We start from the raw sequence: 24,420 nt of genomic DNA on the forward strand, positions 1-24,420 counted from the left end.
AGGAGGTAGTTGCGAGGCTTTGGCTTTGCTGAAGGCTTCAACCAAGTTGGAATACTCAAGAGGTAGATTAGGAACTGAAGTAGGTTCAACATGCACAGCAGCAGCTCTAATATTGATGATATTGGTGATGGAATGATATACAGGCGAATAGTTTCAGAATGCAGTGCTCCAACATGTAGAATGACATCTTTGGTAGTGTGACGAACATGACAGTCACCAAGCGGGCATCCGTTTAATGCCGCTACTGCCAAAAGGGAGTCAGAGGTTAAGTGGAATATTAGGAGCCCTCGCAAAATCCTAATCAATAACGTTGCCCGCTGCCCCAGAGTCCAGCATGGCATTAGATTAGATTAGAGACAGATCTCCCCAAAAAGGTTAATAGTCACAGGCACTTCAACACATGAATTAGAGGGGTTTAATAAACTACAGGCACTCACTGAAGTGGGGCGATTTCGAGAAGGTCTAACTGGGCAGGAAATCCATTGATGTCCGGCTTGACCACAGTACAGACACAGATGCTGCTTAACACGATGATCTCTCTCCACAGAAGTAAGGTGGGTGTGTTCAATGTGCATGGGTTCAGATTCAAACGGGTTGAATGCAGCGGTGGTATGGGTTACAGGACTGTAGGAGGGTTTACGTGCTTGGAGATCATCAATAAGTATAGTCAATTCAATGAACTGATCCAAAGTCTTACCCTAGTCACAACAGGTCAGCTCTGATTGAAGCTCCAAGTTCAGTCCCTTCTGAAAAATCGGCTTTAACTTGCCCTCCACCCACATGGTTTGAGAGCGTCTTCTGTGGCAGGAGCATTACCCTGATGAAGAGACAGGAGCTGATCTCCGGCATCTTTGTCTCCCACCGGATGTTCTAACACAGCACAAAATCAATGGAGGAAGCAACTGAACGAAGGGAATGTTGTTCATTCACTGTTCCAGATTGCTGTAATCCAGTCCAAATCCTTACCAGTGAGTAGTGAACAAAGGAAATGCGACTCAGTGGGGTATAGTGCGGGTTGTTGGTTAACAAACAGGGAATATTGGAGCAGAAATCCCTTACATTTAGCTGGTGACCCCTTGAATTTCTCAGGAAAGGCATGGGTTAACGGTGAATGTGCTGGGTGAGCCACTGGATTAGAAGCTGATGGGTTTGGTTTTGTTAAATGGAGGCTTTGCCAAGTCTTAACTAGCTCCTCTGTTAACGATGTCAGCCCATCAAGCCATTGGTGGTATACGGCCAGTACATTCGCTGAGACCTCGGTGGCGAGTTGCAGAAAAGCAGCTGGATCTGTTTGTGGTGAAGTCTTCTGTAATGACGAGTCAACGGACTTGAGATCCATGTGCAGCATTAATAAGATAAACATAGTAATACAGACAGGCAAGGGTCAATCACCAGCAACAGTAAAATTAAATTTACATTTATTCATTTGGCAGACGCTTCTATCCAAATTAATATCCAAGGGAATCCAGAGAAGAAATCAATAAACAGGCAAGAGGTCAGGGAAGGCAGCAGATATTCACATGTTATATCCAGGGAAACAAGGCAGTTATAGTAGGCAGGTAGCAATGGGTCAAAATAGGGCAAACAGTCCAGGATCATACACAGGGAATGCCGTAAACACAGCGAATGCTCAGAAATGTCAGCCAGGACAAAAGAAGACTTCTCAATAACAAAGCCTGAGAGTGAGTTTTAAATAGCTGAGTAAATGAGGATGTCAGCAGGTAATCAGTGCAAGGTATGGGGATTATGGGAAATGGAGTTCAGAGAGTTAAAGTCAATACTCAGGTGATAGAGCCCTCTGGTGATGAGTGGGAGGAACTACAGAAACTCTTCACTGAGGAATTTATGACAAGACATTATATTATTTTCTGTAAAGCTGCTTTGAAACGATCTGTATTGTGAAAAGTGCATTACAAATAAAATGTAATTTATTTATAATTTATATATGTGTATTATTTATATTATTAAATAAAAATACATATATTTAAATATTAAATATAAAAACATTAATATTTAATGAATACATAAATAAATACATTCATTCATAAATTTAGTAATGAAACTTAAACCAAGGCACTATTTATATTTATACATTTATTAGTCCAATTACCTATGTATTCAATTTCAATTCATGTGAATTCTTAAATGATATATTACTGTATTCCTAATGGTTTGCCTGTCTCCAGCAAACGTCAATAATTAAGCCATGCGAGCTTTCAAAATACAGCTGCTCACTCAGGTCTCTCTCTCTCTCTCTCTCTCTCTCTCTCTCTCTCTCTCTCTCTCTCTCTCTCTCTCTCTCTCTCTCTCTCTCTCTCTCTCTCTCTCTCTCTCTCTCTCCTGCTCTAATTCAATGGGAGGGGCGCAGAAATCCTCGCAGTGTATAAGAAATGCCGTTCTCACAAGCAGGGATTTTACACAGCAACTCAGGACGAACGAAATGATCTGCCCCAGAGCCGCTACAAAATGCTGGATGGACACCTACTCCTGGGATGGTTATCATTCACCATTATAGTGCATCTCATCAGCTTGACTGGACCGACCGCAGCTTACTTCGGGTAGGTAAAATAACTACTCTTCTTTCTTGCTTTTCAAGTGGAATTGGTTTTAAGAGGTGAAATAATGGATCAAAGATCACACATTTAAAAGAAAAACTCAATTTAGGGAAAGAACTTAACTGTGAAGTTCTCTCCCTAACAACCTGTAGAGTTGCGATGCAGCGAGTGATAATGAGCGATGATCGTATTATAACGAGATGATGTTTGAAAGAAGCCTCCAGTAGACAAAGATACCACCTGCTTTGTTTTTACCTGTCTTTTACAGATGCATGAAATAATGCATTGTCTAATAATAAGTGTTAGACGCTTATTTGTTGGTGATGATACCTTGATTGAATATAAATTTACTATGTCTTCAGTAGTGTTTTGAATGGAAGTTAGTTATAAGCCGGTACATATATATATTATGTATATATATATATATTTTATTTTTTTTTGTAAAACATGAGCAGACATGAGCAGCTCTCAACAGCTGGTAACAATAAAGCCGCAAAGATCTCTGGTGGCCGAAACGTCTGTTCAGATCGCAGATAATATTTCTTCGTCCAGCATAAACACTCGTGTTGGCTGTCTCACTAGGTTTTATAAGCGCAAGTTCAAAAATGTGTGTTGAATTTATAGTTTCCCCAGCTCCCCCTATAAACATTCTCCTAGCATCATTTTAATTTAGGTAATTGTGGACACTGGAGATGTGATACCGCGGGAACGCCTTTGGAATTTATTCCTCTATGACGGTTGCATTTCTGCGCATTGATATTTTGCCATCTCGCGCCTTTCAACGGACACACCAAGAACTTCATGTTTTCAGAAACATGTGTTTAACATTTAATCATTGTCTTCGAGCCATTGACACTTGTTTCAACAAGTTGGAAACCAGCTTTGCAGAGTGGCAGAGAAGTGAGGTAGACTTGCACTGCATTGAAACTCATATGCTAACCATTTCATCTTTGAAACATAAACATAAACCTATGTATATAGGTCAAGTCTCAAAAATGGTTATGTAAGAATGCCATTTTTTGGACATAATCCATTGTCAAGCAGGCATTTAATATTGTCCCAATACTCTAATCCCATCAGGGAGGGTTTATGCTATAAAGAACTGATCTAAGGTACAATATAGAATTAAATATTGACCATCAATGCTGACCACTCTTGGCTGGTGGTCAGCATTGATGGAAGGTTTAATCTAGAAAGGTGTTTTAAGGAGAAGATATTGTTAGGGCAAATCAAGGATAGGGTAGGAGTGGTTCCCTAAGGCTCCATTGAACATTATGAAGCTGTAAACCGGTTTGATGGGCCGCAAGTGGATGTCAATTGGGTCTAAACCTTTACTTCTACCCTCTATTGGGATGTCAATACATTTCAGAAATGCTGGCCTGCGATAACATGGGTCAGTGGGTCATGCCAGAGACGGCATGAAGCCATTGTCAAACTTGCGTCTACTAACATGTGCAAATAAATACATTCCATGAGGGAATGCCGCATCCTCTGGGTACTGATTTACTTAAAATAGAGGGTCAATGTTGCATACCCAATTTCCCTGGTGCGGTGGAGCGCATGTGAAACCTAAACACAGTCTCTGTTTACCCACGGTCCAGGTCTCTCAGGGTTGGGTGGGATTCCTTGCCTAGTTGAGCCATTGCTGAAATTGTCATCCAGGCCACAAGAATGCAAACCCTCGGTTTTTTACCACCCAGTCCCCTCCAGCATGTTGCGGCAGGTGCCCCGTATACATTTCAGCTGGGTCTTGTTAAGCAGCAGCAGTCGTAGAGAGACCAGGTTTGGTTGGGTGGGGATGAAGTGGTGGTGGCATTATGGACATTTTTCTGGAACTAGTAAAGGAGGCAATGCAAACGTTTTGTCTAGGTGTTCAGCTCACCTCAAACAGCCTGAAGGAAGAAATGGAAGAGTTTACATGCCGGGAAAACATGGGGAAAATAAGCCCTGAATATCCATGGAATGAGGTTCTTTTGTGCCTGGCTCTGACAAGTTCATACAGATCTCTTGTGGAGGCCAGCCTGGGGTCAAAAGTGGGGATCTGCTCTGCATTGCTGCCCTAAGAGTCAACTTGAATTAGGAAATGGGGTAATGATTTATGACTTTTGTGAAAGATGTTGGCTATTGCCACCTAAATTATCATTCTAAGGAAAAACAGAGGTTTAAAATCACTTCTGTAATGTACATATCTTCTGGGAATCCTAAATGAAACGAAGAGCCCAAAGCTCAAGCCTTTATATCTCAGTGATAGTTAAAATGGATCTAATGGTTCTTTTGGTATCTAAAGGGAGACTGGTCAGATTTACAAACACCTCTTAACAAGGAACTAATAAATTAAGAATCTTTATCAGATGTTGATCCCAAAGTATACTTCAGATTTTCCATGTTCACTAGCGTATGTGTAGAGTAAAATGCTCTGTATATTACATATGAACGTGTGTGCATACACAAGCCATTGATGCGTGCATGCTACAACTGCTATGCGATACTTCATTATTTCTTTTTAGGGGTTTAGACCCATAAAGGTGTCTTTATAGTTTTCAAATAGGGATGCATCGATACTGTTATGGGAATAGGGTCCGATAACACTCTCATATACTGGGACTCATAAAATGCTCAGATACCAAAACCCGATACCATCTGACGTACGAATGTCACTATGTAAACATTCAGCGCATAGATTAAAATCACCTCATGTCCTAGTGAGATTATTTAACAGCAAAAGCTATGATTTAATGAGATAAATAGATTGTTTGCACTTGCAGCGTTTTAAATACAGATTCTTGTGAATGTGTGGAGTCGGTGTTGTGCAGGCATAGAGACACAAACTGCTCATACATTTAGAGATCCTTGGCTCATACATGGAAAACACCATCATGAGCATTGAATGCTCTGTTCGTATCAGATGACAGCAGGCAGAGCGCTAATTCACTTTTTAGGTCACGTCATATACAGACTACATATTTATTTATTTATATAGTAGCATTTTGTGGTTTAATAATCATTTAAAGTCACGTAGCCACCTGCTTTTCCGGACTGGGAATCTGCAGTCAATACATCAGAGCTCCTTTGTCTAACAACACAGGAACACTTCAAAATAAAAGCTCCGGTAAAAATAAAAGCTCAATTTAAATGAAAAATGTATGACAGAAATAGATCACTACTATATAGTTATGTAATAGTCACTTTTATACTACTACTACTACTACTAATAAATCAGTAGTAACTGTATTATATTTAAACTATCTCACATCTGTGATGATCTTTTATGCAGCACTTTTTTTTACAAAAATAACTCCAATGTTGTATTCAGGATTGTGCTGTGAAGTCAGGGGCGTTTCTAGAGACTCTGTGGGCTCCAGGCAGAAGGGACCCCCCAATAAGGCACATTAATCATTCATCCATGTGAAAATTTTGACAGCAAGCTTGTTTCATGGGGTCCCCTTTAGGGGGTTCTAGACGTGTCATTGCAGTGTCTTGTACCATCAATTAATTTAAGGGGGTTCCATGTTGTCGTTGCTGTGGTCCAATGTAATCAGCCATCCTTGAGGGGGCCCCCTTCCAGCTCGGGTCCCCAGGCAAATGCCTGGTTTGCCTAACCCATTGCAACGTCTCTGTGTGAAGTTATGTATAAAATCACATAATTTGATAAAAATAAGACAATTTCATTTTTTTATTTGATAAATGTTTTAATTAATGAATGAATTTAAACACAATATTGATGTAACATTTTAAATAAACTGCTGATATTGAGTTCTAGGTGGGTGGGTAGGTGATTACTAAAAGAAAGTATCTGTACTCATACTTGTTCTTATCGGAACATACTTTCTTTTATATATAGTCTTTAAAAATGCATCTCCCGACCTCCTCACAAACGCGCTTTTGTTGGCACATGTTGTTTTGTTCGTCTGATGTTGTTTCCATCTTTGTTTCCATCTCTTGTTGTTTTCCAATGTTTACATCATCTTCTTGCTCTACTTTGTGAAGCAACAGCCAAACTGTGAGTGTTGCCACTTTGTGGACATGTGGATTAGTGCAAATATTTCCAGGCGCATGCGCAGACAATGTGTACAGAATATGCACGGTTAGAAAAATAGTGATGCATGCGTACAGTGCTTGCGTACCCTACTAATTATGTATTTATGCCACTCGTCCTTTTACGTGTATGCAAAAACCGAAGTATACTTTGGGCTTTAAGATTAAAATGGCAGATCATTTCCCAGTGGAAGATGCTAAAGATCCTGACGATGCAAAATAGGGAATGGCTCAAACTCTAGCTTTTGAAGACCATTCTCAATGGGTCTGGTGGGGTCTTCTGATGCCCATTGCATCTTTACTGAGACTGTGCTGAAATCAGAGTTGTGCAACACTACTCATAAGTTTTCTGTCATTTATCTGTAGACATGTGGAGAATTAGCTGCAGTCCCTGAAGCTTCCACCAGGAGGTGCAGTCAGTCACTACTGCAAAAACCCTCTGCTCTTCAGTCAGCATCTGCTCTTGTATGAAACCTTAGCACAGTGGGAAATGAGTGGCAAAAACAGATATGAGAACAGAACACTGTGTGAAGAGGGTACATGGAAAAGGTAAAAAGAGCAACAGTTCAAAGGTACTCAAAGGTAGTTGTGGTCAAAACAGCATTTCATCTGTTTGCAGTGGCACTTAGGCAGTTTTTTTGGCCGTAGCTCGTAGGAAAACCCCTGTACAGAAGCTGCTTGCTGTAGAGGACTTTCAGATTTAATCTCTCGACTAGACTTATGCTTGGGAATGTTGATGAGAGCCACTGCCTGAGCTGTGGTGGATCTCCTTTCAGTCTCAGAGAATAGCAGTGTTTGCAATTGAAGATTTTCATCCTCGCATTTGACCACTTCCTTCACTTGCTGTACACATTTACGGACAACTGTACAGCATTTTATTCAGTCATACACATTTACTCTAACTGTAACTGTGCCATTTAATGTTTTATGTTACTGTTAACATTTCACTTAACAGACGTGGAATAGTGTTTTATTAAGGGATAGTTTGAGTTTTAGAATGCCCACACTGCCTTCACTGACCGTCTGATGCATATTGCACACGAATCTGAAAGAAGATCTGGCAAACTCCAATCTGATTGACTGGCTTTATGCAACTTCCGGGAGTAAGTGCACACATGTTTTTTTTTAGCATGACAGCAGTTCAGCTATTCTCACAATAATGTAGCTGTCAAGTATTTACATTGTCCAACACGTAGTGGTGTAACATCACAAAACGCTATATTTGTCACATTGTATTGCAAATGCAGAAATGGAGCCAAAGGAGCAATCAAACACCTATACTGTCCTCTCTCTCTCTCTCTCTCTCTCTCTCTCTCAAGTATCGCTGGGGAAACCAAATCATTTAAGTCAGGGGTTCTCAACCTTTTGCAAGCTGGGCCCCCCCAAAGCTGGTTCATTGCAGTTGGGGCCCCAGTGCCCCCCGCCCCGCCCCATGCTTTATTGTTGTTGTTATTATTATTATTATTATTATTATTATTATTATTATAATTGGCAGTAGCACCAGACTTCTAATGTGAGCTTGCTGGCATTATTATTATTATTATTATGAGTAGTAGTAGGCCTATCATTATTACTAGGCTATTGCTATATAATTATATGAGGTTACATGCTTTATTGTTGTTATTATTATTATTATTATTATTATTATTATTATTATTATTATTATTATCATCATCATCAGTAGGCCTATAATTGGGAATTGGCATCAGACCTCTGATATTAATTTATGCTTTATTATTGTTATTATTACTAGGCCTAATAGTAGGCATCATCTGCATTTTTTACAGAAGCTTGCTGGTAGGTGATGTTAATGTGAGACCTGAGCCTGCTTTGCCTTGCAAAGATCCTCAATTCTTGGCTCAATGTTTAATAAACATAGCCTCAAATCATCCTCGATTTGTGCATGATTGCGGTATTTCGTTTTGAGTGCAATCATTTTTGAGAATCCTGCCTCACACAAATATGTCGACGCGAAAGGAAGGAGAATCTTCAAGGCGACGTCACAGAGTTCAGGGTATTCCTGCATCAATGCTGCCCAGAATGACGAAAGAGGGCAGGAGCTAAAGAGTTCCTTCAGTCTAATGTCACTCTTCAGCTCAATAAGCGATTCATTTGCAGCCTGGACGTGGAGGGGTGTGTGTCTCCTCTCTGCTCTGACTGCTGCGCGAGGCTACTGAGAGACTGACTTTTGGACGGGAGAGTGGCTCACGGCAGCACCCGCTGTTCGTTGAGCACAGTAGGCCTAACTGCAGAGTGATTCGTGCTTTAGAGTTTCCAAACACCACAAAAGTCGCTGGATTTGTCACTTTTGACAAAAAAAAAAAGCCGCCAGTAGGATCATTTGTTTGTGTTATAATCAGTGCTTGAAGTGGGGGGAAAAGGTGGCGGCACTCTCTTTGCATTGGCAAATCATGACATTTTTACAGTGAAAAACAAAACTTGGAGATATTGCTGTTACAACAATGTATTGTTATTTATTTAGCATAGCGCATCTCACAGCAATACTCAATCGTGTTTTGAATGATTCAGTGTTGTGAACGAATCGGTTGAGTCAAAGATTCAATGACCCATTCACAAACATCTGTCTCATTCTTGATGAATCGGCCGTTTGAACGAATCGTTTGAATGAACGACTCAATGACTCGCTTAATGAAACCGCATATGCTTATCACCTGCATTTGCGCTCACTATCGACAAACCAATCAAATTTGTTCAAAACTTATTTTTTTAAATCAGTCCAAACACATTTTAATTTTTATTCAGGAGTTATGTATATACAAAACTATAACTTTTTATGACAGTAGTTTAGTGATAAAAAAAATGTGCCCCAAAAAATGTTTTTTCCCAGTTTTTTTTCCCTTGCATCGTAGCCTACTCGCGCCCCCCCCGGGAGAGTGTACCCCACCGGTTGAGAACCACTGATTTAAGTAAATCAGATGTTTCAGACAGTTCATGTACAGTAAATGAGGTGATTAAAATAAGCTATTCACTTATAGTTAGCACTGGGAACTCCAACGCTAATTAATTCATTTGAGTGATTCTGTTCTTTTGGACAGTTCATGTAAATTTACTAGTTCACAAAAATGATTGCTTGATTCACTTGAGCCCCACGCAGCCTTAAAGGGACTTTGCATTCTATTTTAAAGCAAAATATTTAAAAGTATCAATTTATGTTCAAGTTAATGTTGTACCACTATTTCTTTAACCCATAGAAAATTAACCATGGTTATACTGTAGTAACCATGACTGTAGTAACAGTAGTTTTTCTTTGACCAAAAACATGATTTTTATACAATTATCCAAGGTTTTACTGCAGTAAAACTATAGTAACCATGATTTTACTATAATAATATTGAAGTAACCATGACTGTAGTAACTGATTGCAGAATTATATAGTATCATCATCATCCAACTGCATATTCAAAACAATTGTCTTTATATAGCTTCAATGTAGTTAGCTAGTATTGTAGCTAACTACTTTTACAAAAAGTAGATTGTCTGTAGTTGAATACTTTAAGTTATGAGTAGCTTGTATCTTAGGAAGCTTAGCTTGGCTTCCACAACACTGGGTAAAATGTATTTCAGATAAACAAAACAAAATGTGGTTGGCTGCTTTACATGTCAGTCATGGCGTGAGTGGTTATTTGAAAGAATAAGCTGCAATGAGGACCAGACTTTATGCCATAGTGAAAAGTCTGACTACGTGAGACTAGAAAAGGAAGAACACAATGCAAAAAACTACAGTTCTATTTCCAATGAGTATCAGCTTCACAGCTTAACTTTTCCTCTTTGAACACACTTTAGATTATGATTATCTTGTTGGCTTTTCATGAGATTTTAAGGAACTGCTTCAAAAACATAAATCAGTGTCTCCACATTTCTTCCGGTTTGTTTTTTCTCAATGGCTTACTCGACAAGCTGTGAGAATGGCTTCTCCTGCAGGAGTCATCCCAACCCTGTCCTGATTATATGGTATTATTGCTCTGGGGAATGTCTTTAAATGTTTTTGGCACATTCACATCCAAAGGTTTCAATATTCTGGTAGCATGGCTCAACCACAGTTTGGAGGTCTGCCTGGACTTTTTAAGAGAGGGCGGCTCCACTTCTACTATAACCCAATCAGCTGTGCGTTTTGTAGATATGTAGGACATTGTCAGGAATGCGCTGATGGGCATCTCAGATGGAAGGTCAGGGCTAGGCAAAACCGACAAGCCAATATGGAAGCTGAATAGTTTTTGGTGGTCATGGATTGATGAGATGACGTTAATTAGTGGCACTACCATGTTGTGTGTTTTCCATCTCTATGCTGTTTTCCTCCACAAAGGGCTTTGGGTGGACTGTGGTCCTAAATGATCAGTGACTACAGCCAAGATTAGATGACTGCATAACCATAAGATGACTGTAAAAACCCTGAGCTATGAACCATTCATGTGCATGGACTGGGTGTTGTTCATCAAGTTTAGCAAATCTCATACAGTAACTTTTATTACAGACTCGACAAGCCTGTAATCTACTGTGATAAAGTTCATAATTTCATGATAGGCTCGTTGAAATAGAGCTGCATTGCTAGATTTTGCTAGATACAATAAATCAACATGAAATGTTGTTCACAACCCATTTTACTCTCATAATGTGACATATTTCTGAATGAAACAGAAAATGAAAAAAAGTGGAAAAAATCTGGAATAGATTGGATCATGAAAAGTGGGAGTTCCATACCAGAATTGCTTCAGACTTGTAAGTTTGCAGTGAATTATGAAGGACTACTCCCCACCTAAAACACTGATGTGGATGCTTAACCCATGTAATCCCACTGGTAACAATTGTGACCACAATTTCCTTCAAAACAGCACCTCAGTGTATACCGTGAACACCCAAACACATATTGTAATCATTGTGTGATCCTGCCCTTCTTTGAGTGATGCCTATTATCAATTATGAAGTAAGAAGCGAGGATAGACAAGTCGCTATAACAAAGACATGCTTTTTTGCCTGTAAATCTTGGTTTTATAGATAGTAATTGAACTGAATGTCTCAATGGATGGTTTTGATTAGGGAAGGTCAAATTAATCTACTTAATCACCAGCCCTAAAGACTGAACTGAGCCAGTTCTCAATGGTTATTGTGAGCCAATGATATGGCAACCAAACAGTTGAGGTTTCTCTAAAAATCAAATCTTTTAAAGGTGCATGCAATACTTTTTTCATCATTAAAAAATTAATACTACCAAAGAGATTAAGTGCTTTTTTAAACACACACACACACACACACACACACACACACACACACACACACACACACACACACACACACACACACACACACACACACAGATTATATATATATATATATATATATATATATATATATCAGAAGCTTACATACACATTAGCCAAATACATTTAAACTCAGTTTATCCATAATTAATGACATTTAATCGTAGAAAACATTTCCTGTCTGAAGTCAGTTAGGATCACTACTTTATTTTAAGAATGTGAAATATCAGAATAATAGTAGAGAGAATTATGTATTTCAGCTTTTATTTTTTTCAGCACATTCCCAGTGGGTCAGAAGTTTACATATACTTTGTAAGTATTTGGTAGCATTGCCTTTAAATTGTTTAACTTGGGTCAAACATTTTGGATAGCCTTCCACAAGCTTCTCACAATAAGTTGCTGGAATTTTGGCCCATTCCTCCAGACAGAACTGGTGTAACTGAGTCAGGTTTGTAGGCCTCCTTGCTCGCACACACTTTTTTCAGTTCTGCCCACAATCGGATTGAGGTCAGGGCTTTGTGATGTCCACTCCAATACCTTTGTTGTCCTGAAGCAATTTTGCAACAACTTTGGAGGTATGCTTGGGGTCACTGTCCATTTAGAAGACTCTTTTGATTCCTGGCTGTCTTGAGATGTTGCTTCAATATATCAACATACATTTCCTTCCTCATGATGCCGTCTATTTTGTGAAGTGCACCAGTCCCTCCAGCAACATGACGGTTCCACCCCCATGCTTCACGGAGGGATGGTGTTCTTTGGCTTGCAAGCCTCACCCTTTTTCTTCCAAAAATAACGTTGGACATTATGGCCAAACAGTTTAATATTTCTTTCATCAGACCAGAGGACATTTCTCCAAAAAGTAAGATCTTTGTCCCCATGTGCACTTGCAAACTGTGGTCTGGATTTTTTATGCCGGTTTTGGAGCAGTGGCTTCTTCCTTGCTTCAGGTTATGTCGATATAGGACTCCCCAGGACTCATTTTACTGTGGATATAGATATTTGTCTACCTGTTTCCTCCAGCATCATTACAAGATCTTTTGCTGTTGTTCTGGGATTGGTTTGCACTTTTATCACTAAACTACGCTCATCTTTAGGAGCTTCCTGAGCTGTATAATGGCTGCATGGTCCCATGTTTTTATACTTGCATACTATTGTTTGTACAGATAAACGTGGTGAATTCAGGCATTTGGAAATTGCTCCCAAGGATAAACCAGACATGTGGATGTCCAAAATTTTTTTCTGAGGTCTTGGCTAATTTCTTTTGATTTTCCCATGATGTCAAGCAAAAAGAGACTGAGTTTGAAGGTAGGCCTTAAAATACATCCACAGGTACACCTCCAGTTCAGTACACCTCCTATCAGAAGCTAATTGGCTAATTGTCTAAAGGCTTGATATCATTTAAAAAAAAAAGAAGAGTTTTAATTACTTCTATCTAAGTGTTTGAAAACTTCTGACTTCAACTGTATATGTGTATATATATACACTTGCAGCCATAAGTTTGGAATTCATCTGATCACAAAATATAGGGCATACATTACTGATGTAAAAACAGCACCATCACTATTTGAAAAAAGTAATTTTTGATCAAATCTAGACAGGCCCCATTTCCAGCAGCCATCACTCCAACACTTTTTCTTGAGTAATCATGCTAAATTGCTAATTTGGTACTACAAAATCACTTGCCATTATATCAAACACAGTTGAAAGTTATTTGATTCATTAAATGAAGCTTAACATTGTCTTTGTGTTTGTTTTTGAGTTTTTCTGTATGCAATAGACTGGCATATCTTTAGGCCAATATTAGGTCAAAAATGACAAAAAAGAAACAGCTTTCTTTAGAAACACATCAGTCAATCATTGTTTTGAGGAATAAAGGCTATACAATGCTTGAAATTGAAGATTTCATACAAAGATGTAACTACAGTCTTCAAAGACAAAGGACAACTGGCTCTAACAAGGACAGAAAGAGATGTGGAAGGCCAGATGTACAACTAAACAAGAGGATAAGTACATCAGAGTCTCTAGTTCGCCTCACATGTCCTCAGCTGACAGCTTCATTGAATTCTACCCGCTCAACACCAGTTTCATGTACAACAGTAAAGAGAAGACTCAGGGATGCAGGCCTTATGGGAAGAATTGGAAAGAAAGAGCCACTTTTCAAACAGAAAAATAAGAAGAAAAGGTTAGAGTGGGCAAAGAAACACAGACATTGGGCAACAGGTCATTGGAAAAGAGTGTTATGGATCTTAACCTTATTGAGCTTTTTTGGGATCAGCTAGACTGTAAGGTGCGTGAGAAATGCCTGACAAGACAGCCACATCTATGGCATGTGCTACAGGAAGCGTGGGGTGAAATGTGATATTGTGGTAACGATGTAATATACAGAAAAATTCACTGAAAGAATCAGTTAATAAATCTGAACAAACCTTTTTGGTCAATGGATTTAAAAGATTAAAGTCACTAAGATGAATACAAATCCCCTCTACTAGTACAAAGCACAAAGTCAGGTTATGGTAAACATATTAAAGACCCCATGAAATGCATTGATGTGCACAGTTTTCCTTTCTTTGTTGACTTTCTTATTTAAACTGGAGTTTAAAGGGGTCATGACATGGTTTTTTTTATTGTATTATTATGTTCCCTTAGGTGCAATTATAGTATTAATATATTTTTTTTTAAGAAAAACTTTTAAAATCTAGTGATTTATGACCTTTTCCCACCCTGTTTCTCATCCTCTGATTCAAACAGTCTGTTTTGGGGGCGTTTTCCATTTAAGACTTCAGTGTTAACGCCCACTGTTATGATTGGCTAACGTCAGTGCCTATGTATCAATTATTGACGCCCCAGCCAGAACAATATGCAAGTAAACTAAGTAAAAACACTGTGATTATTCATAATGAATGAAATTGCGCTTTAAAAAGTAGTTTAAAGTTTAAAATAGATTACTTACAGTTTGCGTCGTCGTTGTTCCCAGAATAGTCGGCACGGACTTATCTTTGAGCAACAGTTTTCTGGCAAAGCCAGCATCATATTGAAATTTGTTCTCAAAACAGTCATCCTTAAAATGTACAGAACAAACGCTTAAGTTAACACTGCCGTGACTGGGACGTCCGCAAAAAATAAACTGCATCCATTTTTCCCTGACGCCTGGATCTTTCGGCAGCTTATTCAGAGGTTTTGTTTGACCACAGCCAGGAACAGCACATCTGTGTGGCATCGTAATTTTCCTGTGCACAAGTAGTCTCTGTCAGAGCTCGCTGTCCATCGACTGAACACTTGTGAGGCGCATGGCGATACTGAAATGAGCGTAGTTGTCTTGGCGCTTAAAGCGTAGTTATCTTGTGCTGGAGGCGGTCATATGCAAACGCTGGTACGTCACTTCTAACCGTCACGTCACTTCTAACCATGAATCCAGAACGAGCTGTATTTTGAGCTTGATTAAATAAATGATTCGTTTAGAATGGGGAGGACGTCTTAAAATATTAAACTTGCAGGACGTTTTAATGATACAAAGACCTCTTATATACCAAAAGATCAAGGCAAATTTGGTTTCTCATGTCATGACCCCTTTAAACGCCCGGCGATAATATTCCCAGACCAATAAAATATGAGATTTGGATCACGTGTCATTGCAGTTACCAAAACCAGTGCTACTGGTGGCACTAATGCACAGAAAGCTTTTTTGACCACTGACATTACAAGCTGAAGTAACTCAAGGACCAAATACTGAACCAGCAGTGAGGATGGTAAAATTGCAATTAGCGCCACCTTTTATAAAGGCGTGAATGTGCTAATGCCGATTATTTGTCTCAAAGTGAAACAGGCAATTCGTCTGCAATTAGTTTTGCATTATCACATCGCCTCTGGTGTGCAAACGCCTTAAAAGAGAGCAACAGTCTGGTTTCAGATGTATAAATCCCATTAATATTCTCCATAGACTAATTTATATTTAACAATAACCTAAAAACCTTTAATGACAGACTTACTGTGAGCTCGAATGTATATGCCTCTGATAAAGCTATTGGTTCGCCTTATTTCAGTGTCATTTTTTTTAAATAGTGTTAAATTGTGGAAAATTGTGGAGTTAGAATTGCAACAGTTAAGTATGTAAAACGACTGCACTGCACCGCACTGACACACTGCAAATCAGTTGGTGTCCCTATGCTCCCAAACTACTTCAAATCAAGTTTGTAATTGTACGTTTCCTTCCTTAATGAACGATTTGGGTTGGGATAAGATTGGGAACAAAAAAATTATTGTATTTTATGGGGTTGGGGGTTAATAGGGTCTTTTAGCCTGAGGGGCATGAGAAAATGTACAGGTTTGCCTAATTGAATATGTAAACAAAGTTTAAAATATTGTACTGCAACTTGCATTACTGTTTCTCTAAGCATTAAGATTAGAGGCTTAAATAAGATGACTTTACAAGAGTCTCCAATATGTAGGAAATACTCTGTAATCTCCCACAGTAGAAACTGTAAATAACTGGAACTAATATAGCTGCTTGTGTTTTGAGATTGATTGGGTGGGTAAAATACATTTTACCCTTCTATTTATTTTAAGGGATTTCAGAATTGCACATTGAGATGAAATTTATCGATGTATCAGCGTTCCTCTAGAATCACTGTCACAGATGCTATGTCATTATATTGTCATACAGCTATCATACAAACCATAAATGCTATGTTACTGACCCCTACAATCAAAGCATGTTAGGAGTCACATCTTCTCATGCCCATTTTTATGTCTGTATGGTCAGGACAAACACATCATTAAGGTCTATGTTTGCATACTTTTATTAAAGGCTTTTAGTGGGAGCCCAGAGAAGAGAGTGGAGCTCGAGCGGCTCTCGTACCTGTCACTGGGTGCTTGGGTTCTCAGTCCCATGCCGTGAGGTCGATAGGTAGAGTCATGCGGAGCTCTGTAGTGCACCCATGCTGTGCCAGTCACACAGTCACCATCGTTGAGCAGCTGACCCATGCACAGCCCTGCAGTTAAACCTCTTACTAATGCAAACTACACACACACACACACACACACACACACGGTACTGTATGCACCAATTTTTCCTCCCCGGATAAATCTCATATACATCTCTATAGTTTCACCCTACAATCAAAAGTGTGAGATTTCAATTGAACTGATCTACATACATACATTTTATTAAATTAAACATCTTATTTTTATTACTGGTGCTTGCTAAGGTAACTTAGTCTAGTCAATATTGCCAGAGACAGATTAGCTGAGACAGAGCACTGGAATTAAAAGGAATGGGAGGAATTGGAACACTCAATATGTTTGGTGTAGAAAAGGAAGTCTCGCCTTACAGATAAAAGAGTGTCGAATGTTTGGTTCTGTGGGCAATGGAGGAGTCAGGAGACAACGAAGCAATGCAGGCAAGTCTTTTAAGTGTCTTATATTTTACAGCACTCACTTGACATAGATTCTTCATGACACTCAATAAGATAACATAAACTTTGAATGCACTCAGTACACATTGACACCGTGCTCTCGTGTCACTCTCTCTCTCCCAAACTGATACGTTTGTGTGGCTTTGCAAGACTTCCTCTGCTCTATCACTATAACAAGAGACAGGTGTTAGAGATAATTACAATAATTGATTGTATTCTTGACCAACAGTTTTAGAGATCTCAGTCTTTCCCCATTCAATTTGAAAGGATCTGTACTTGTACGCCGATAGTGTACTCATACTTATAGTGAGGATTAGGGGTTTCTTCAAATCCCTAAGTATTAAACTTTGGTGTGTTACTCAAAACTGTTTGTGCTAAAGCCATAAATGGTAGCTTACAATATGCGGCTTGTTGAGAAGAGGTGTGCTTTTTCTTTTCTTAGTATCAGACGTATGATTTTCACATGGCAGACAAAAAACCGGTGATATTTTCTCTTAGACAAACATTGAAGTTGTGACCCAGCAACCACCCAGAAAACCCTAGCAACTATATGGCAAGGCACTAAAAACCCTCATAACACCTTAGCTATCTCATAGCAACACCCTTACAATCACAAACCCTTTTGTATGGGCAAACAACACTCACATTTCCTTCAGACCATGTAAACATCTAGATGCTCTTTAACTGTATCTCAACTATTGGCTGATTTATTTATAGTTAAATTTCTCCCAAGGACTTTAAGGAGAAACGTCTCAGACAAAGCTGTTACTTACAGTAACTAAGAACTGCATTACTTCATTGAATAATCCAATTTTCCTCTGGGATGTGCTAGGGGTTGTTTATTAACCTTTTCTTTGGGTATTACACCTGGATACAGCTGCAGGCACATTGCTCGGCTACACTGTTAATCATTTTAAGTTCAGTCTGATGTGACCTTGCCAAACAAAATATTAGTGCGGAGTGAATAAACAATACTTCCTCGTCCATCTGGCCCCACCAGCGCACAAATGATGCTTTTCCTTCTGAAATTTTTATAACATTCTGGAATGTATATCAGTATCTGATTGATTTTTAACCATTCTGTCTGTGCGCATGTCTGTAATTTCCATGTTATGGGTTTTGGTGTGTTCAGTTGAGTCTTGAACAAACCAGTAATTTTTTTTAACATGATATTTCTCAAACTCTCTGACATTGTGTATGTGAACTGGTGTTAGGAATCCAGAGAACATGTGCCATTAAGAGTGACTCTAAAGGTCATGATGACTTGTTCACATCCTGTGTGTGTCACTCAACTGTTGCCGTCATGTGACTCTTTCCCTCCGGACTGTAAAAGAGTTTGTCAATGGTAGACAATCCATCATCTTCTTGCTATTTGGGAATGCTTTTTCTAGCAAGGCAGACAATTTCCTGGTGATCTCATAGACCATTGGAGTGGTTAGGGCAGAGGTCGATACATCAGGGTTCTCAAAGCACTAAATATATATGTTCACTTTTGGACACTTAAAGCACTCTTAAAATGTATGGGTTTAATTGCATTAGAAAACAATATATCAAGTGGCATCTTTAAACAAATGATGCTTGTGTTTTTCTCAGAACTAACTTCACTTTTTTTGCAATTACTTTTAAGCTGGGTCTGTAGGTGGTTTTAGTGGATGTATAAAGTCATTTCCCCCTCAAGTTCACAAAGGTATTCCAGCAGAGTAACCACAGGTGTTTTTCATCACATTAACAAAATGTTCCATCATTCAACTAAGAAAAATAATATGTCTCGTATAGTGTTTTATGGGTACTACGTTTCTTTAAAATGAATGTCACTGTACAATTCAAAGACATTTACAGTAGATACTTTAGGGCAACTGTATAGATTTTCCCACATTGATTTATACATGAAACATGAATATAATGCAAAATTGTAGCCTATTTGATCACAAGCCTTTGTGCTCACAACCGCCAAAAGTTGTAAGCTAATTGTTCCAATGTCTGTATATAGATATACATGATGAAGAACACCACCTAGCTAGTGGCCCTAAGGTCATTTGAGTTTAAGACCCCTGCTGTACATAAGTAGACAGCAACTTTGTACTTTGACATGTATTAAGTTGATAAGTTAAAGTAAAAATATGCTATTCTTGGGAATTCTTGCAAAGTCTATGCTGCTTTATGTCGAATTTGTTTCATACATTTTACTGAAACATGTACAGGTCTCAGTCAGGCACTTTCTCAGATGTTTGTAATTGATCTAGCCATTAAAATAAATTGTGACTTTTGGTTAAATTATTTTAATACTTAGTCATAGTTATATATGGGTTCTATGTTTCTTTGATCACTTTTCCTTGTGTTTTATACTCCCAGTTTTTCAGAGAAGGAAAATGTTTGTGTAATATTGTTATACTTTGACACTTTCATGGATGAAGTTTTACTGCAGTGAGGGCACAACGCAGAATGCACATTTAGGCAACTTCTTGAATTGGACCTTAAATTTTAATACCTGTCTGCTCATAGCATAAATTATATCTGCTAGAAAATGACCAAAATATAAAATTTCTGTTTGGAACTTGTTATACAGTGCATTCAGAATGTATTTGAACCCCTTCATGTTTTTCATATTGTGTTATGTTGTAGCCTTATGCTAAAATGCTTTAAATTATAAAAATTTTTCACATCAATCTATACTCCATACCCCATAATGACAAAACAAAAAACTGTTTTTGATAATTTTGCAAAGGTATTAAAAAGAATAAACTGAAATATCACATTGACATAAGTATTCAGACCCTTAACTCAGTACTTCAGTCTGTTTCGGTATGATGCAACAAGTTTTGCACACCTGGACTTGGGGATTTTCTGCCATTCTTCTCTGCAAATGCTCTCAAGCTATGTCAGGTTGGATGGGGACCATCGGTGGACAGACATTTTCAGGTCTCCAGAGATGCTTGATTGGGTTCAAGTCGGGCTCTGACTGCTCAAATACATTCACAGAGTTGTCCTTAAACCACTCTTGCGTTGTCTTGGCTGTGAGCTTAGGGTCATTGTCCTGTTGTAAGGTGAACATTTGGCCCAGTCTGAGGTCCTGAGTGCTCTGGACCAGGTTTTCATTAAGGATATCTCTGTATTTTGCTGCATACAGCTTTCCTTCAACTTTGAACAGTACCCCAGTCCCTGCCTCTGAAAAACAACGGATTGGTTTTTACTCTGATATACATTTTCAGATGTGATACCTTATATAGACAGGTGTGTGCCTTTCCCAATCATTCAATTCAAGTGTCATAGCAAAGGGTCTGAATACTTATGTCAATGTGATATTTTTAATGTGATAAGTTTTTTCTTTTTAATACATTTGCAAAGTTATAAAAAAAAAAACAGTTTTTTACTTTGTCATTATGGGGTATGGAGTGTAGATTGAAGTGAAAAAAGTAATTTAAATCGTTTTATCAAAAGGCAGCAACATAACAAAATGTGAAAAAATTAAGGGGTCTGAATACTTTCTGAATGCACTGTAAATACACACCCGCTGTCTTGACATAATACATTTCACCTGTACACTCAGCCATTTAATAGTGTTTCATTCACAACTGCTGACAATTAAAAAACTCATAAACAAATAAACACAAGTCTTACGATATAACCCCTGTCAAATTCGAATTAGCATTAATCAGTGACCTGCTGTGCTAATCGCACCCCTCATGCAAACATTTGCTCAAGCATGATTATTATGAAGGGAGTCATTAGGATTATTTGACTTAAGTGTTGGGGGGTAGAAAGATGTAAAACAAGCTTTTACTACTGCTTTTGCTTGCATTCCTGCTGGTCCAAGCCAGCCAAAATCTAGATGGGATACTTGCACCACAGCTTGAAGTTCATCCAGCTCTCTGGAAGAGGAGGTGCACTTCTTCCACTGAAGGAGATGATATTTTGCCCTGGATGAGGAGGTATTCTTTTATGACTGGAGGAGATTTTTCTTATGCCCATGGATGAGGAGGTGCTCTTCTAAGACTGGTGGAGGTTTTTCTTCTGCCCATGGAAGAGGTGTTCTTCTGAACCTGGAGGAGGAGGAGGTGATCTTCTGCCCCTGGAGAAGGTGTTCTTCTACCACTGTGGGGAAGGAGGTGGCCTTCTGCCTTGGACATGGAGGAGCTCCTCTGTTAATGGAGAAGGATGTGCTCTTCTGTACATGGAGGAATTCTTCTGCAACTGGAGAATGAAGTTATCTTCTACCTCTGGAGGATGTTCTTCTGCCTCTGGAGGACTTGTTATTCTGCCCCTGGATGAGGAGTTGATCCTCTGCCCCTAGAGAAGGTGTCTCTCTGCCCCTGGAGGAGAAATTAACTTCTATCCCAGGAGGAGGAGGTGGTTATTCTACCATTGGAGGAGGGGATCTTTTGCCCCTGAAGGAGCAGGTTTAATTTGACCCCTTAAGGTGGTGTTTTTCTGGTATCCTTTGGTATTCTTTTACTCCTGGAGTGGAAGTCAGAGAAGTCAGAGTTGTGTACACAGTGTTTAGACGAGATCAGGTTTTAGACCTCATGGAGAGAGAAGTAGTGGTTATCTAGTGACAGCGGGGGCCAACAAGGCCACAGATTAATTAGGTTGATACTTACGAGATTTTCGGCGTTTAGCTCTTGCTTATTATTTAAATAATTTCTTTAACATACGTGGGTCATATTCATAGTGGTGTGTTAAATGTCATTCTTGAAACACTCTAGTTGAACCATCATCATGAACTAACATTATATCCATGTTGCCAACACATCTGCTGAGATCTGGCTATGATTGCCATGTTTTTGTCCAGAGAATTGAAGAGGTGCATTCCAAGTAGTGGTCTACTGATATACCGCTGAAGCCGATAAATTGGACAATATTCAGACTTTTTTAATTATCGCATCGGCCAATACATTTTCCCCTTTTGATGATTTGTTTCTTGAGAGCACTGAGAATAGTCTGCTTGCATGTGAAGCGACTGAGACATGTAAACGACCAGTCTCAGTTCATTTGTTGTTACATGCCATCATGTTACTACAATAATAGACCGGTGTGCAACACTGTGTCATTTAAACGGTTTGCATATCAGAGCCTCAGCAGACACGTTTGAGCTCATAATGTTAAAGTGCTTGCCTGTATCATTCTCCCTGTCTCTCCTCAACAATTCCCTGTAACCTTTAACTGTCTTGTCTAATGAAATAAATTGAAATATCAATCAAACTAATATCATATACGTCTGCAAATATGCACATATCTCATTTAAACAGATGTAATAAACCAACCTCACACAACTTCAGCATCATGTGGAGCGCTCATATATCTTCCTCTGAAGCATGCATTCTAACAGTCTCTTCTCAACAGTTCCCCTTTAACTTTTCTAATGATAAAAGGCAAATATAAATAAAACTTCTATTATATACCATCTGCAAATATGCAGATATCTTGTTTAAACAGATATTATTCACAAACCTCATGAAAATCCAGCGTTTTCTTCCCGCTGCGCGCTCATCTAATGTCTTTCTCTGAAGAGTGTATTCTATCAGCCAGAATGTAAGCTTCAGGATCAGGATCATAAGTTCCTCTGATTCACAAATCACGACGACAATCCAAGCAGGCGATCCAGGCCGTTTAAACTGTTAGGTGATTGCTGCTCGCGCTGGATATACACGTGCACGTGAGTGCAACCAATGTCTTTCTAAAGTCACTCCACTGTCGGCCATGTTTGGAATGCCCTCGGGAGGCTATTTCCAGTCATGAAAGTGCAGCTCCTATCAACTTGAATGGAGAAACACCAAAATCTCCAAAACGGTTGGTCAAGATACGATCAAAGAACATATTTTAAATCAGCAGTTAAATCTGCCAACACTGGTATCATAAATGGTGATTCTTTACCTCAGATTACGCCAAATGTTTTAATTTTCCATCTTTTATAGCTAATACCGCATGCACGTTTTCGAGTTGATTGACAGACAGGCAGATTGGCTCTTTTACCTGTAAGGTGGGACTTCCTATATATTTCCTATCTGATGACTGTTGTATGCAGTTGGGCATTCTAATTTTTCCCATTCATTTTAAAAGTGGCTAAATAGTAAAAATAGTAAAAATAAAAAAAAAAATAGTAAAAGTCTCTGCTAAATAGTAATAAATACTTCCAAGCAAGAAGTATGCATACTTCACTATGCACTGTATATACAATTGGTGTGATTCTGTAATTTTTTTAGAGAACGATTGCTAAAGCTGCATTCACACTGCCAGCGACTTTGTCGCTGCAGGTCGCCAGTGGCTGGACTACTGTGAGTACTGTTACGTCCTTCCTAATAAATTAACAATTTCTTCATGTGCAAATAAAAAATAAATAAATTGACTAAACAGAAATCAGAAGAAAATTCTATCTACCATTTAAAATACAATATTGGGTAAATATAGTGCTAAATAAGAGGTTTTTTTTTGTAATTTTATGTTTTTTATTCACTATATTAAATTGTTATATATCGGCATTGTATTGGACTATTGGCCAACCTGCTCTCTGGATATCGGTATCGGCCATTAAAAAAAAATAAAAAATAAAAATAAAAATAAAAACATATTGGTTGACCACTATTTCCAAGCCAAGACAGAAACGTGAATGGACTCCTCGAAGGTTTTTGTTTGGCTTATGTGAGTAACTCACACTTCTCTCCACATCTGTCTTTTTTTGGGGGGGGTTGTCTGAGAAAAGGCTTTGTTTGGGGTCAAAAGCTGGGGGGAATGATTGGCATGCAGTTGGAGTAATTGCCCTGTTGGGGACCCTGACCTGCTAGCCGGGAGACCACACAACCAGCAAGCCCAAACGCAATGGAGACGTGTTAACTTAGTCTAGGAGTGTTAACTGTCTCTCTACGCTACTTCAGCTTAGTGTGTGTGTGTGTGTGTGTGTGTGTGTGTGTGTGTGTGTGTGTGTGTGTGTGTGTGTGTGTGTGTGTGTGTGTGTGTGTGTGTGTGTGTGTGTGTGTGTGTGTGTGTGCACATCGAGCACTTGTTATTGTGGTGCAACCATAGCAGTGACGTTTTGTATGACTGTGTTGTGGTTTCAAACCTACTTAAGTGCTCACATAAAGACAAAAATCAGCTAAAGTATTTAATAGTAGTACTTTATTTGTTTAAATATCATTTGTTCCATATACT

The 24,420-nt window shown here is 38.8% G+C and overlaps 1 protein-coding gene across 1 annotated transcript in view; it reads left to right on the forward strand.

Moving 5' to 3' along the window:
* The first annotated feature begins 2,353 nt into the window (after positions 1 to 2,353).
* Positions 2,354 to 24,420, forward strand: part of LOC127649052 (protein Wnt-9a-like) — a 45,402-nt gene continuing 23,335 nt past the window's right edge. Inside the window, 2 exon segments of the mRNA XM_052133946.1 lie at positions 2,354 to 2,377; positions 2,380 to 2,558. Of these exon segments, the coding sequence (XP_051989906.1) occupies positions 2,354 to 2,377; positions 2,380 to 2,558 (203 nt within the window).

Source organism: Xyrauchen texanus, chromosome 9 (genome assembly GCF_025860055.1).
Source record: "Xyrauchen texanus isolate HMW12.3.18 chromosome 9, RBS_HiC_50CHRs, whole genome shotgun sequence".
Classification (NCBI taxonomy): domain Eukaryota; kingdom Metazoa; phylum Chordata; class Actinopteri; order Cypriniformes; family Catostomidae; genus Xyrauchen; species Xyrauchen texanus.